Below are 12620 nucleotides of genomic sequence, written 5' to 3'. Positions count from 1 at the left end.
TGCATGCGCGGGGGAGCAGCTGTCTCCTTTTGGGGCTTGATACAGCGCTAGCTGTCTACAGGGGACTGCTTCTGTGTCTCCTTCTCTGTCTTTGTTTAGCTTCAGCTTCTGTCTCTCTTTAACCCCTTTTCTTCTTTTTGTCTCTGGCTGACGCCGGCACTGTCTCCTTTTGTATTTGTTTGTATTTCTCTGTCTCTCTCTCGCTGTGTTGCGTCTGGATAAGGGTTTTTAGGGTCTAGGGTTTAGGGTTTAGGGTTTAGGGTGTTGTGTCTGCGTGCAGCGTCTCTGTCTGGCGTGTGACTTGGGCGCGGAGTGGCGGCGTGTACGCGGCGGAGACACTTCAGTTGTGTCTCCTCCTTTTGTGTATTACTGGCGTTTTGTTTTCTATCAGAAAGGAGACAGTTTGTCTCCCCCCCCCCGGGTTGAGGTGTATAGACACCGCATGCAGCTCAGTTGCTGCAGTCTAGTTGGTGACCTTGAGGACCCCCTCATCGCTGCCCCTTCGTCTCCTCTTACCTTTCCCTGTCTCCTTTTCTCAGCGCAGAGACAGCCGCAGGAGACACCTGAAGCTGGCGCCTGCTGCAGTGCTGATGGGGCTGCTGCTAGCGCCCCCAGCAGCAGCAGCAACAGCAGCAGCAACAGCAGCAGCAGCAACGCCAGCAACATACATGCACGAGAGGGGCTCTTCAGTGGCTCGCTTGTCGCCGTAGCATCCCAGAGCTTCATTGCTGTCTTTCTTGTTAGTGGATCGCGCCTGCAGCACGCCAACGACAGCCAGGCAAGCCGCAGCAGCAACAGCAGCAGCAGCAGCAACAGCAGCAGCAGCAGCAGAAGTAGTAGTAGTAGTAGTAGTAGTAGCAAGGACAACTGCAGCAGCAGCAGCAACATTCGTAGCTGGCGTGGCCGCAACACTGCCAGGGATATATCTTCCTCAGCTTCTCCTTCCACCGGCGCTTCCTTGCCTTTGGGGTCCCGTGGTTCTTCTGCTGCTGCTGCTGCAGCAGCAGCAGCAGCTGCTGCTGCTGCTGCTGCTGCGGATGCTGCTGCTGGTCCTTTGGGAGAAGAACCTGAGTCCTTGGGCCCCGGGGGGCGGCCTCGCCGCGCTGCAACGCGGCGCGCCAGAGCTGCTGTCAGTGCAGCGTTGGCTGAGGAGACGTCTAGCGACGAAGACGCATCGACCCGGGGGCCCCGCAGGCGGAGGGGCCCCCAAGGCCGCTCTGCTCTGTCTAGGGGCCCCAAGGGCCCCTCAGCAGGTGGTTCAGTGCAGCAGAACGAGGAAGAGATAGACGGAGAGATGCAGCCGCAGACACAGGAGACAAACCCCAAAAGGCAGCGAAGCCAAAGGCCTCGAGCAGCAGCAGCAGCAGCAGCTGCTGCTGCTGCTGCTGCTGCTGCTGCTGCTCGCAGGGGGCGCCGCAAGGCTGCTGGGGGGGCATCACCCTCTAAAGACAAACCCGAAGAAGAGACAGATAGGGACTCAGGCTCGTCCACCAGCTTCGTCGCGTCAGAGGCTGCCAGCTGCACGTCAAGCTCTGTAAGCATCGCCAGCAACAGCAGCAGCAGCAGCGGCAGCAGCAGCGGCAGCAGCAACGATAGTGATGCAGACAGCTCAGCTTCTGACGACGGGGCTGCGAGAAGGCGCAGAGGCAAAAAGAAGACAAAGGCGAAACCGCAGCAGAAGAAAAACAACCGAGCAGCAGCAGCAGCAGCTGCTGCTGCTGCTGCGGATTGGGGTGACACAGCAGCAGGAACGCCTGCTGCAACGGCGGAGCAGCAGGAGCAGCAGCAGAAGTGGCAACGAGCTGCTGACGCTGCTGTTGAAGCAGCAGAAGAAGAACGAGCTTCTGCGGCAGCTGGACTGCTGCAGCCTCTGCTGTTGATGGTCATAGTTATCCCCCAGAACAGCAGCAACAGCAGCAGCAGCAACAGCAGCAGCAGCAGCAGCAGCAGCAGTATCAACGGTGATGGCTGCTCAATGCCTCCAGTGCTGCTGCAAGACATCATCACGGACATGGCAGTCAGCGATCCGCGGTTCTGCAGCTCAACGGAGACAGCAGCAGGGGGGGCCCCCATGGGGGGCCCCCCTGCCCCCACTGCTTGTAGATACGACAATTCTGTTTGCTGCTCGTTTGAGTTGATAGCTGCAGCAGGCAGCGGCGCTGTGTGGCTCTTCAGCTGCTCCTTCTTGCTCACAGGCTGCTGCAGACAGGCCCCACATTCAGCAGAGCTGCAGGGGGCCCCTGTCTTCGTTGTTGGGGGGATAAGAGTCGCCAAGCCGCTGCTCCTCTTTGGCCCTGCGGGGGCCCCCAGCGGCTTCCTGCAGCTGGCGGATGTCAGTGACGCGTTGCTGCCACTAACACAAACAGGCGTAGCTGCAGCAGCACCAGCAGCACCAGCAGCACCAGCAGCATCAGCAGCACCAGCAGCAGCAACGACAACAGCAGCAGCAACAGCAGCAGGACAGGATGCAGAGGAAGAGTCGCCAGCAGCAACGAATTTATCAATGGCAGCTAACGTCCGGTGTATGCACCCGCAGCAAGACCAGCTGCAGCAGCAGCAGCAGGAGCTGCTGAGCTGCTGGCGAGTTGCTACGTTTGTCTGTGGGTCGCGCTTGCGTGCCGCTGTGATGCGTGTTTGCGGCTGTGCTGCTGCTGCTGCTGCTGCTGCTGCTGCTGATGCGGATGTTGTTGATGCTGCTGATGCAGCTGCTGCTCGTGCTGCAGTCGGTTGCAGGCATTGCCACGCCCCCTGTAGCTGCTGCAGCAGGGCCATGGGGGCCCCCCAGCCCCCCATCTATAGAGCTGAGGCCCCCCTGTTCGCTGCAAGTGCATCGCGTACCATCGAGGGGCCCGTCGTCAGTCTCTGTCTCCTGCCAGCTCTGCCCCTTCATCTGGTGAGCCTTTTCTTGGGGCCGTAAACTCTCGCAGTGCTGTCCCCTACCCTCTGCTGCTGCAGCAGCAGCAGCAGCAACCAACAAACCAATGCATTTGTTGCTGCTCTTCATTGCTCTAGGGTGGGGTTACAGGAGCTGCTCGGCTCAGCACATTGCTGCTGCTGTTGGGTGCAGCTGTGCCTCCGTGTTGTGTGTGGGGGTGTCTCCTCAGGCAGCAGCAGCAGCGCAGCAAGTGGCTGCGCTGCAGAAAGGAGACAGACCCTTTTTGATGCTGTTGGCAGCGGTGAGCAGGGGATCCCTGCTGCCGTTTGTGCTTTACCCCGAGTGCAGCAGGAAGAATCGAAGCAGCAGCAGCAGGANGCAGCAGCAGCAGGATGCAGCTGCGATGGGTGTTGGAGCCGCTGGCCCCTATAACGTCCATACACCCCACAGGGCGAATAGAGCAGCTGCTGATGCCCCGCGCAGCTCACTCTTTCAGAGCTCTGGCGCCGGAGGCCTCAGACATATACCTTGCGAAAACAGCAGCAAGAGCAGCACAAGCAGCAGCAGACGCAGCAGCAGCAGCTGCACCCGCTGCTGCTGCAGCAGCCGGTAGGGAACCTCCCGCCGACGCTGAAGGCACAGCAGCAGCAGATATGGAGCAGCAGCGACAGAAACAGGGAGAGCAGCAGCAGGAGGAGCAGCAGCAGCAGCAGAAGAAGGTGCCTCAGCAGCGAAAGCAGCAGCAACAGCCCTACATGCTGAGAGAGAACTGGAGAGAAGACGGAGACCCCTGGGGCAGCTTGTGTCCCCCGAGTGTAAAAGCTCGCAGACTGAACAGTCTCCTCAGTCGTCGGCTGCTGGGTACGGCATGCAGCAGCTTCCTGCTGCTGCTGCTGCTGCTGCTGCTGCTGCTGCTGTATGCTGCTGCAGGGCCTGCTTTGTAGCGCTTTGTTTGCTGCTGCGTTGTCTGGGGAGCCCGGTAGAGTCGCTGCTGAGCAGCAGTTTATCCCGGTGTTGTCGAACCTCAGCGAAGATATTAATAGCTTTTTTTATTTTGTTTTATTTTGTTTTATTTTATTTTGTTTTGTTTTATTTTATTTTGTTTTGTTTGGGTGCCATGAATGCGGAGACAGAGACAGTTTTGTTTTGTTGCTGTGAATGGTAGCTATCATCCTAAACACTAAATCCTAAACCCTGAATCGTCAAACCCTAAACCCTTAACCCTAAAACTAAACACTAAACCCTAAACCCTAATAATTACCATTTTGTTAGGACATTCGTCTTTTGTTTTTTTTTTTTTTGTGTTGCTTGCGGTGTCTGCGCAGTTCTGCTGCCGTCGCCGTGCGGCTCGCTGCTGTTTACACTGGTGCAGCAGAACGAAGTGCACCTGCAGCTGGCAGTGGCGCCCTTGGCTGTCTCTCCCGCTGCAGTGTCTCTTCTGTCTCTCGAGGCGCAGCTGCTGGGGTTGCTTCAGGCGGCGCGTGCAGCGGGAGCAGCACCGCAGGGCTCGCCTGCGTGTGGAGCTGCAGCGGCTACAGCGAGCACTGAAGCAGCAGCAGCAGCAGCAGCAGCAGCAGCAGCAGCGCGGTGCTGCGCTCAAGCGCATGGCCTGTGGGCCCTCCGAGTGGCACTGCGGGGCCCCTTTCAGCGGCTGCTGCCGGCACAGACAGTCCCCAAAGACAACAACAAAGAGAAGAAGCGCATGCAGAGAGGAGGGGCTGGAGGAGACAGAGACAGCCGAGACACTCAGGGATCAAGACGGCTCGGTGAAGACGACGAATTCTCTCTTGCCTCTGATTGGGACACAGACAGCGCGGATGCAGCCGTTGCACCAGCAGCAGCAGCATCTGCAGCATCACCAGCTGCTGCTGCTGCTGCTGCGGACCCCCTCTCAAGCCAGATACCCAGCATAGGAGGGGGTACAGGGGAGGGGACAGTCTCTGTGGACTCGTCCAGTGGGGTCGCGGCCTCAGCGGCGCTGCTGGCGGAGATATTTCTTGAGCCGAAGGAGACAGCAGCGTCTCTGTGTCTGCTGCAAGGCTCTCATCGGCACCCTGCAGCGGCAGCTGAAGTACCTGTAGCAGTAGCAGCAACATCAGCAGCAGCAGAAGCAGCAGCAGCAGAGACCGCAGTGACAGCTGCAGCAGAGACAGACACAGGGGCAGTGGCAGTGAGGAGTATATTGAGAGCCGTTTGGGTGATGGCGCTGCAAGGAGGAGACAACGGGCAGGAGGTAGACAGGGGCGGCCTGTGGTCAGCCCTCTTGGAGACAGCAGAGGCGATGAGTCTGCTGCGCTTTGTGGGGCCCAGCGAGCCTGTTGCTGCTGCAGATGCAGCAGCAGCAGCAGCAGCGCACAGCCACGACGCAGGCTATGCAACAGAGGGGCCTCTTGCTGCTGCGGCTCGCTGGAGCAGCAGTTGCTGCAGCAGGGGGATCGCAGCGTCTCTCTATCAACGGCGCAGTATTGTTGCTGCTGCTGCCTCGCGGGTTTGCTCTATATTTTCAGCTATTACGGGGGAAATACAAAGACAGGAGGCTGCGCTGCTGCTGCTGCAGCACATGCATGCACTCACAGCTTGTCTGCTGAAGCGCAGCAACGCGGCGAACTGCGGGGCCTTTCTCAAGCCCGTGTCGTCCACAAGTCAGCAGCAACAGCTGCCGCTGCTCCTCCCCCAAGACACGCTGCCTACGAGACACCTGAGGAATAGAAGCAGCAGCTGCAGCAGCAGCAGCAGTGAGGGTTTGAGCTGTTACGACGGTGGCAGCTGCAGCACCAGCACCAGCCCGTCCCCGCTGTTTCAGGTGGTTGTTGTAGGCGAAGAGTGCATGCATAAGCTCATCATGGGGCGCAGCGGCGGGCTAGGGATGCCGAGGGGTGCTGCTGCTGCTGAAGCAGTAAAGGCGGGAAAGGCACTGCTGGCTGCCTGCCCCCTCTGTGAGAGTGAAGGCTGCAGCAGCTCGCAGCCCTTCCGCTGCTACATCTGTGCTGCCTATGGCCACCGCTTCCCTGCGTGTGCTCAGTGCCTCAGGTGTCTGTACACCGAAAATGAAGGGGCCGCAGGGGCGCCTCTGCCCGGCGGTGCTGAACACTTAGTGGACGCAGCGGACTGTCAACCTGCTGCTGCTGCTGCTGCTGCTGCTGCTGCTTCCAAGCAGCACAACATTACTTTTTTCTACTGTATCCTGTGTGGTGCCTTTGTATGCGGAGGTGAGTGGCCTGAGCCGCATGCATCAAGCGGCTGTGGTTGGGGGACACGGGATGCAGCCGTTGCCCGTGGCGGTCGCTGCTGCCCCGCCTGTCGCGGTGACCTCCGCCTCGCCAGCATAGTGAGATGTTGCTCCGCGACTGGCTAGCTAGCTAGCTAGCTAGCTAGCTAGCTAGCTAGCTGAGCATCTAGCCGTCTGTGGCTGACAGGCGGCTTGTCACCCAGGCTAGAGAGAACTTTCTTTGTTTTTTCAGCGGTCTTAACCCGCAGGTGTACTACACCTGAAATTCCCTTTTTCTCTGTGGCAAGAGACGTCGAGCAATACGCAAAAAGTAACAGCAGCAGCAGCAGCAGCAGCAGCAGCAGCAGAGCTGCAGCAAAGGCCAATAGAGGGGCCCTACGTACACATGCCTAAGGGGGCCCCAAGGGAATGAAAGGATCTATAGTGCCTGTATATGCAGCTCAAAGCGAGGGGTTTAGGGTTTAGGGTTTAGGGTTAGGGTTTTTAGGGTTTTAGGGTTTAGGGTTTTAGGGTTTAGGGTTTTAGGGTTTAGGGTTTAGGAGACAACAATATTCTCTCTCTGCTCATTTCTTTCTGTTTGTCTGCCACACAGCGAACAGCCTTTTCCTCTGTACACGCGAAGCTGAGGTCAAGCGGGCACGGCTAGCAACCCACAGGGGTGAGCAGCAGCAACTGCAGCAGCAGCAGCTGCTGCAGCAGCAGCAGAAACTGTAGCAGCAGCAGCAACTGCAGAAACAGCAGCAGTTCAACTGCGTTGACCCCCCCTCACTCCACAGTGTCCAGCTGTAGCTACCGAGTTGTAGCTGTGCCGGGTGTTGGCTTGTTTCACCCAGAGGTACAGCTCGCTGCGCCTAGACCCCGCTGGGTACAGCTAGCTGTCCAGCTAGCTGTACAGCTAGCTGTACAGCTAGCTGCAAGCAGACCCAGCTAGCTATATCCGGCCGTAGGGTTATGCTTGGCCGCTAGACTGGCCTCGTGTACACACACCTCGTGGCTCACACTGAAACTAGGACCAATGGTGCGCAGAGTAGAGTGCCACTGTTGCTGCTGTAGTTGCTGCTTCTGTTGCAGCTGCTGCTGCTGCTGCTGCTCGCTGAATAGATAATTCCCCAGTGAGCGGGGGGGGCCCCCTGTGGCAACGGGGGCCCCCCCGGCCTCAAGGCCTACAGCACTGCGCGCGCTAGTACTCGCGTAGGTGAGAGGATAAGACGCAGGTAAATATATTTTATTATTATAGATGAGATAAATAAATAGGATATCATCGCTTGAGGCAGAAGACACCATAGTTATATGCCTGTTTGCTGCGGATGGGGGGGCCCCTGCTGCTGCTATATGCATGCGCTGCTGCTGCTGCTGCGGCTCCTGCTTGGAGTTGCAGATCTTCAACCTCTAGACAGTAGGAACTGTAGAAGTTCCTTCCTATGATGCATCCTTCTCTACGCGCAGTGCAGCCGCAGCAGGAGCAGCAGCAGCAGCAGCAGCAGCAGCAGCAGCAACAGCAGGGACACGACCAGCGGCAGAGACAGAACGTGGGTGCTTCTTTGACAGAACAGGCAGAACAGAAGCCCAAGAGGGCGAGAGGAGCCAGCGGAAACAACAGGTGCGAGCCTGCCGAGCACAGCGAAACAGGGCCGGAGCAGCAGCAACAGGAGCAGCAGCAACAGGAGCAGCAGCAACAGGAGCAGCAACTGCTGCTTGAGGGAGACGAACAGCAGCACGAACACCTGCAGCAAGCAACCCGCTTACAGAAGGAAGATCTGCTTCCAAGCAGCACAGCAGAGAGCAAAGGGCCTCCTGCATTCACTGCTGCTGCTAGGATGAGCAGCAGCAGCAACAGCAGCAACAACAGCAGCAGCAACAGCAACAGCCACATTGACAATGGCTGCACCCTCCTCACCGGAGAAGGCAACAGCACCATGGCCGAAGTGTACGTACACGAGGGTTCCATCGGGGTTGCTGCTGCTCCGTCTGCTGCTACTTGTTTGCTGCTGCTGGGGTTGTGGGCGTTGCTCCTACTTCTGCTGCTGCTGCATGTGATGCTGCCTCTGCTGCTTCAGGAACCTCGACTCTGTGGTGCTGCTGGCCATTGCTGCTCACGCAGCACGCATCCAGGTTTGGCAGCAGCAGCAGCAGCAGCAGCAGCAACAGCAGCAACAGCAGCAGCAAGACGACGTTCCTACTGGCGCTGTAGTGGGCCTTCTCCTCGGTAGGTTGCTGCTGCTGTTTGTCATTTGTCTCTCTATTTCATTTCGCTTGTATTCTGCCTGGAGTTTGGTGCTTCTGTACTCCTCCTCGTGCTGCATGAGTGCCTGCCCCCGCGCAGCAGCAGCAGCAGCAGCAGCAGCAGTGCTGCTGCAGTTGCAGTGTTATTTGCTTGTTGCTGCTGTGTGGCGCAGGCCCAGCCGGAGAGAGCCGAGACTATGGGGCTATGGCTGTAACGGAGAGTGTAGAGCTGCCTTTATCTTTGCTGCAGCAGGACAAGAGCAGCAGCTGCTGCNAGCAGCAGCTGCTGCAGCGCCAGCACCATCAGCTGTACCTGCAGCAGCAGCAGCAGCGTGATACAGGAGGCGGTGTCTCTGCGTCAGGCCTTGGATAAGAGTTTAGTTCCTTTGGGTCTTTACTTCTTTACAAGGTCTCCGCTGCAGCAGAAACTGCCTCAGGCGCTCACAGCTCTGCTGACGCAGGTACTTGCTTCTCCTGTGGTTGTTAGTGCTGTTGCTGCTGCTGTTGCTGCTGCTGCTGATGCTGATGCTCGTCATGGTGTTGCTGCTGCTTGCAGCAGTTTCGTTTCTTACCCTTCTCGCTGCGGCAAAGGAGTCGTAGCGGCAGCTCGGAAAGCTGCCTACCAGGGTTTGGGGTTCAGGGCTTGGGGTTTAGGGTTTAGGGTTTAGGGTTTAGGGTTTGTGGCTTTTATTTGTTCGCTCAGACGAAGTGGGGCTATGAGTTTCCTTTGCTGGTTGTTTTCGACTATGGAGCGCTTGCCGCTTCTGGGGTGTATAAACCCCCCACCAAGTGTTTTCTTTGCGTGCCGAGCAGCACCAGCAGTAGCAACAGCAGCAGCAGCAACAGCAGCAGCAGCAACAGCAGCAAGGGCAGCAGCAGCTGCAGCTGCAGCTGCAGCAGCAGCGGTGCTAAGGATCTGCAGCTCAGGCCTGCGCACTTGAGGGTTCAAACGGTAACATCTGCTTCCTCACCTGCTGCATTGCAGCTTTTGTTTCTTTGCTGTTTGCTGCTACCGCTGTTTCTACATTGCTGCTGCTGCTGCAGTCGACTCTGGTGCTGCCACTGCTGTTGCTGCGTCTGCTGCTGAACAGGAGATAAGGGGAGAACCAAGCAACGCACTGTGTCTCCTTGCTGCGTGTGTTGTCGTAGAGCCTCATGGGGAAAATAGCTGCAGAGGCTGTGGTGAAGGGGACAGAAGCAGTTGGGGCTGTGACGGAGAGAAAGGGACAGAGTATGATAGACCCTTCGATTGCTGTTGCTGCTGTCTCCACCTTTGTCTTCTCTCCTTCTCTTTCTCGTTCTCTGTGTCTCTGCCTCTCCTTGCTTGTTGGGCTCCCATCTACTTCTTCTTTTCCTTTTGGGGCTAGGGTTTAGGGTTTAGGGTTTAGGGTCTTCGTGTGCGCCTCTTGGTTCTTTGTGTGTGTTTTCTATCTCTTTGTGTCTCCCGTTCTCATATGTTGTTGTTGTTCTCTATTTTCTCCTTTTGTTGTTTGCTTCACGGTTGCTGCCTGTTTTGTGCTGTCTTTGCTTTTGTCCTCTTGTGGCTGTAACAGCAACTGCAGCAGCAGCAGCAGCAGCAGCAGCTCCAGCAAGACTGCAGCAGCAGATCGAGGCGCTTGAGTGCTGCAGCCACAATGTCCAGCGGCTTATCCAATACTTGCAGGACGTCAAATCAGGTGCATATATGCATGCGTTCTTGTGTGTAAATATTTATTCAGTTAGTTCATGCATGCGTGCATGCATGCATGCATGCATAGCTGAGTGTACCTGGGTTTTTATTGGCTCGAGGAGCACCAGGTGTACAAGCAGCGAGACACGCATGCATGCGTAGCTAAATATCTGCACTTTCTTACTTTCTGACATTCCAGCAGAGCAGAGTGAGCATAGTTTGCGTAGCCATAGCTCACTGAGCAACAGCGTAGCAGCAGCTGGAGCAGCTGCTGCTGCTGCAGCAAGAGCAGAGACAGCTGCTCCTGGATCAGACGAAGCTGTCTGTGTATGCCTGTTGTGTATAGGCGCACGGAAACCTCATCCTGCTTTGATGCGCGAGGCCTTGGGTGTATGTAAGCGACTCTGCAAACCCGAGACGCCTGAGCCCACAGCAGCAAACAGCACAGCAGCAGCTGCTGCTGCAGCTGTTGCTGCTGCTGCGGCTGACGATGACTACTTTGCGGCTCTTGATGTCTCAGGAGATGCAGGGGAAAGCAGTGCCACTAGCAGCAGCATTGCAACTAGCGTTAAGACCGTGCGTGCCCTGCAGCAGCTGCTGCAGCAGCTGCTGCCGTTGAGCATGTGGGGCCCGCTCCTGGAAGAGCAGCAACATCAGCAGCCGCAGCAATCGGCAGAAACACAGAATCAGCAGCAGCAGGAGCAGCAGTCGCCCGAAGCACAGAATTCACAGCAGCAGCAGCAGCAGCAGTCGCCAAGAGCGCAGGATTCGCAGCAGCAGCAGAAGCAGCAGCCGCCAGTTCGTTTGTGGCCAAAGTACCTCTGCTCTCTGAAAGAGCAAGAGACGGAGACGGCAGCTATGGCAATATTAGGGAAAGCCACGATGGGGCTTGCTGCAGCGCATGCAGCTGCTATTGAGGTATTTGCTTTTCCTGCATATGCTGTTGCTCAGAAAGCTGATTGCTGCTGCTGTTAGTACTTGCTGCTGCTCCTGTTTGTACTTGCGTCTGTGCCACTTGCCTTGATAGCCCTTCTGTAGTGTATCCGGCACTGCTCTTGTATGAGCCAACCACAAAGATGGGGGTGTTTCTGCTTTGTCTCCTCTCGATGATTTTTTGTTGTCTTTCTCTGTGTCTTTCAGCTGCTCTGCATCTGCGTTGCTGCAGTTTTTGTTGCTGCAGCAGTAGCTTGCGCTGCATAGGCACTTACACCTGTTGCTGCTGCATTATGATGTGTATAATTTGTTTTATTTTGTTTCTGTTGCAGCAGAGCGATACCGCAGCGGCCCTGAGGGCAATGCAGCAACTTCTTAGTACAGAGGATGACATGTAGCCTGTGCGGATGCAGTCTGTACCACCCCCCTTTCGAGCTCTTAACGAGAGCAGTTCACCTATCGGTCGTAGCAGCTGCAATCAAGGCAGCTAGCGCTGCTGCATCGTAACAAGAGGGGGTTAGGTTTAGGGTTGTCGTCTCGGCAACCTGTTTCCTGTAATCTCGGGCGGCAGCTGACTTGCCTTTCCTGCTGCCAAGGAATGCTTTGGGCATCTGATCATTTGTTCTGCTGCCGCTGCTTGTCTGTGCCAGCGGCTGTCTCGCTAGTACAGTTTCTGCTCGCCTATTTTTTCTGGCTGTTGCGAACGCTCCGCTGTATTCGGCTCTACCAGAATTGTTGTATTCACTGAGTCAGCAGTCAGCTCTTGCTGGGGAGCGCAGTTGCTGTGACTGATGCTGATGCCGTCGTTGGGGGCAAGTGCTTCCCAGTCAAGTTCAGAATTGCTTAGACAGTATTCTGCCACCTTTTAGATAGTCTTAGCCCCTCTATCAGCATCAAGTGTCTCTGAGGGAAGTTATAATTGAAGCATTAGGGGGAGACCCTCCATTCGTCACTGTATGGTGACGGGATGATAGGCAGCTGCACACGGCGTGCTCTCAGTGTTTCAGAAGTTACACAGATTGCGAAGGCACTCACGTAGTTTTGTCTTTCTACCCTGAAGGATATTAGCATTTGCGCTAATGAACGTGCAAGCTTGCATACTGCTAAGCGTGCATATTTTTGTTCGGGCTGATCCTACAACAGGATGCTGAGGACGCATCAGTAGAAGGAAGGGCGCTCCTCCTTGTTGCGGGAACGCCTGCACCTGCGTATCTACACGTTTTCTCTAAGATTTCATTTGGAGCTTCGGCTGGGGGGACAATTGCCTCTGCCCTTTCTGGGAGTGGAAATCTTTCTGTGACTGGCTGTGTCATGAAGTATATCTGTGACTTTTTATCTCACTCTAGCACTTCTTGTTGTTGGAAGAATCACAGCTGGCAGAGGGCAGAAGGCACCTTGCTGTTCCTGCCTATCTCCAACTAACGCCACTACAGCATGTTTGGGGGAATACAGGAGCCTAAGCATGCTTTAGTGGGAAGACGCCTTCATATGGCAGGGCTTGAGCAGCAACAGGTCGTGGCTGCTGCTCGTGTTGCTTCTCATTATTGTGGTGCTGAGAAAAAATATAGCTATTGTCAGCCATAGATATCCCCTGTAGATCGCGCTGATAGAAGTGTTAGACTGCTGAAAAGCAGCATCGCTGTGTAACAGGTCCCGTCGGGAGAAGTCTTATACACCCATCCTTGTGCAGA

At 56.3% G+C, this 12620-nt stretch overlaps 2 protein-coding genes across 2 annotated transcripts; both read left to right on the top strand.

The window, feature by feature from the left end:
• Positions 1–442: 442 nt before the first annotated feature.
• Positions 443–3162, top strand: EMH_0003630 (uncharacterized protein; the record flags this gene model as incomplete). The annotated part of the gene is made up of 3 exons (XM_013496465.1): positions 443–2522; positions 2734–2893; positions 3105–3162. 3 exons carry the CDS (start codon positions 443–445, stop codon positions 3160–3162), a joined length of 2298 nt encoding a protein of 765 aa, XP_013351919.1.
• A 105-nt stretch (positions 3163–3267) lies between these two features.
• Positions 3268–11327, top strand: EMH_0003620 (uncharacterized protein; the record flags this gene model as incomplete). The annotated part of the gene is given in 12 exon segments (XM_013496464.1): positions 3268–3736; positions 4201–6084; positions 7551–8031; positions 8162–8310; positions 8501–8601; positions 8605–8684; positions 8737–8788; positions 9031–9279; positions 9477–9558; positions 9881–10003; positions 10343–10914; positions 11262–11327. Coding segments are annotated over 12 exon segments (4308 nt in total).
• Between the last annotated feature and the right edge of the window lie 1293 nt (positions 11328–12620).

Source organism: Eimeria mitis, genomic scaffold, assembly GCF_000499745.2.
Source record: "Eimeria mitis Houghton genomic scaffold, Emh_scaff212, whole genome shotgun sequence".
Lineage (NCBI taxonomy): Eukaryota > Apicomplexa > Conoidasida > Eucoccidiorida > Eimeriidae > Eimeria > Eimeria mitis.
The sequence above is the reverse complement of the archived record's forward strand: the minus strand, read 5'-3'. Positions and strand labels throughout refer to the sequence as shown.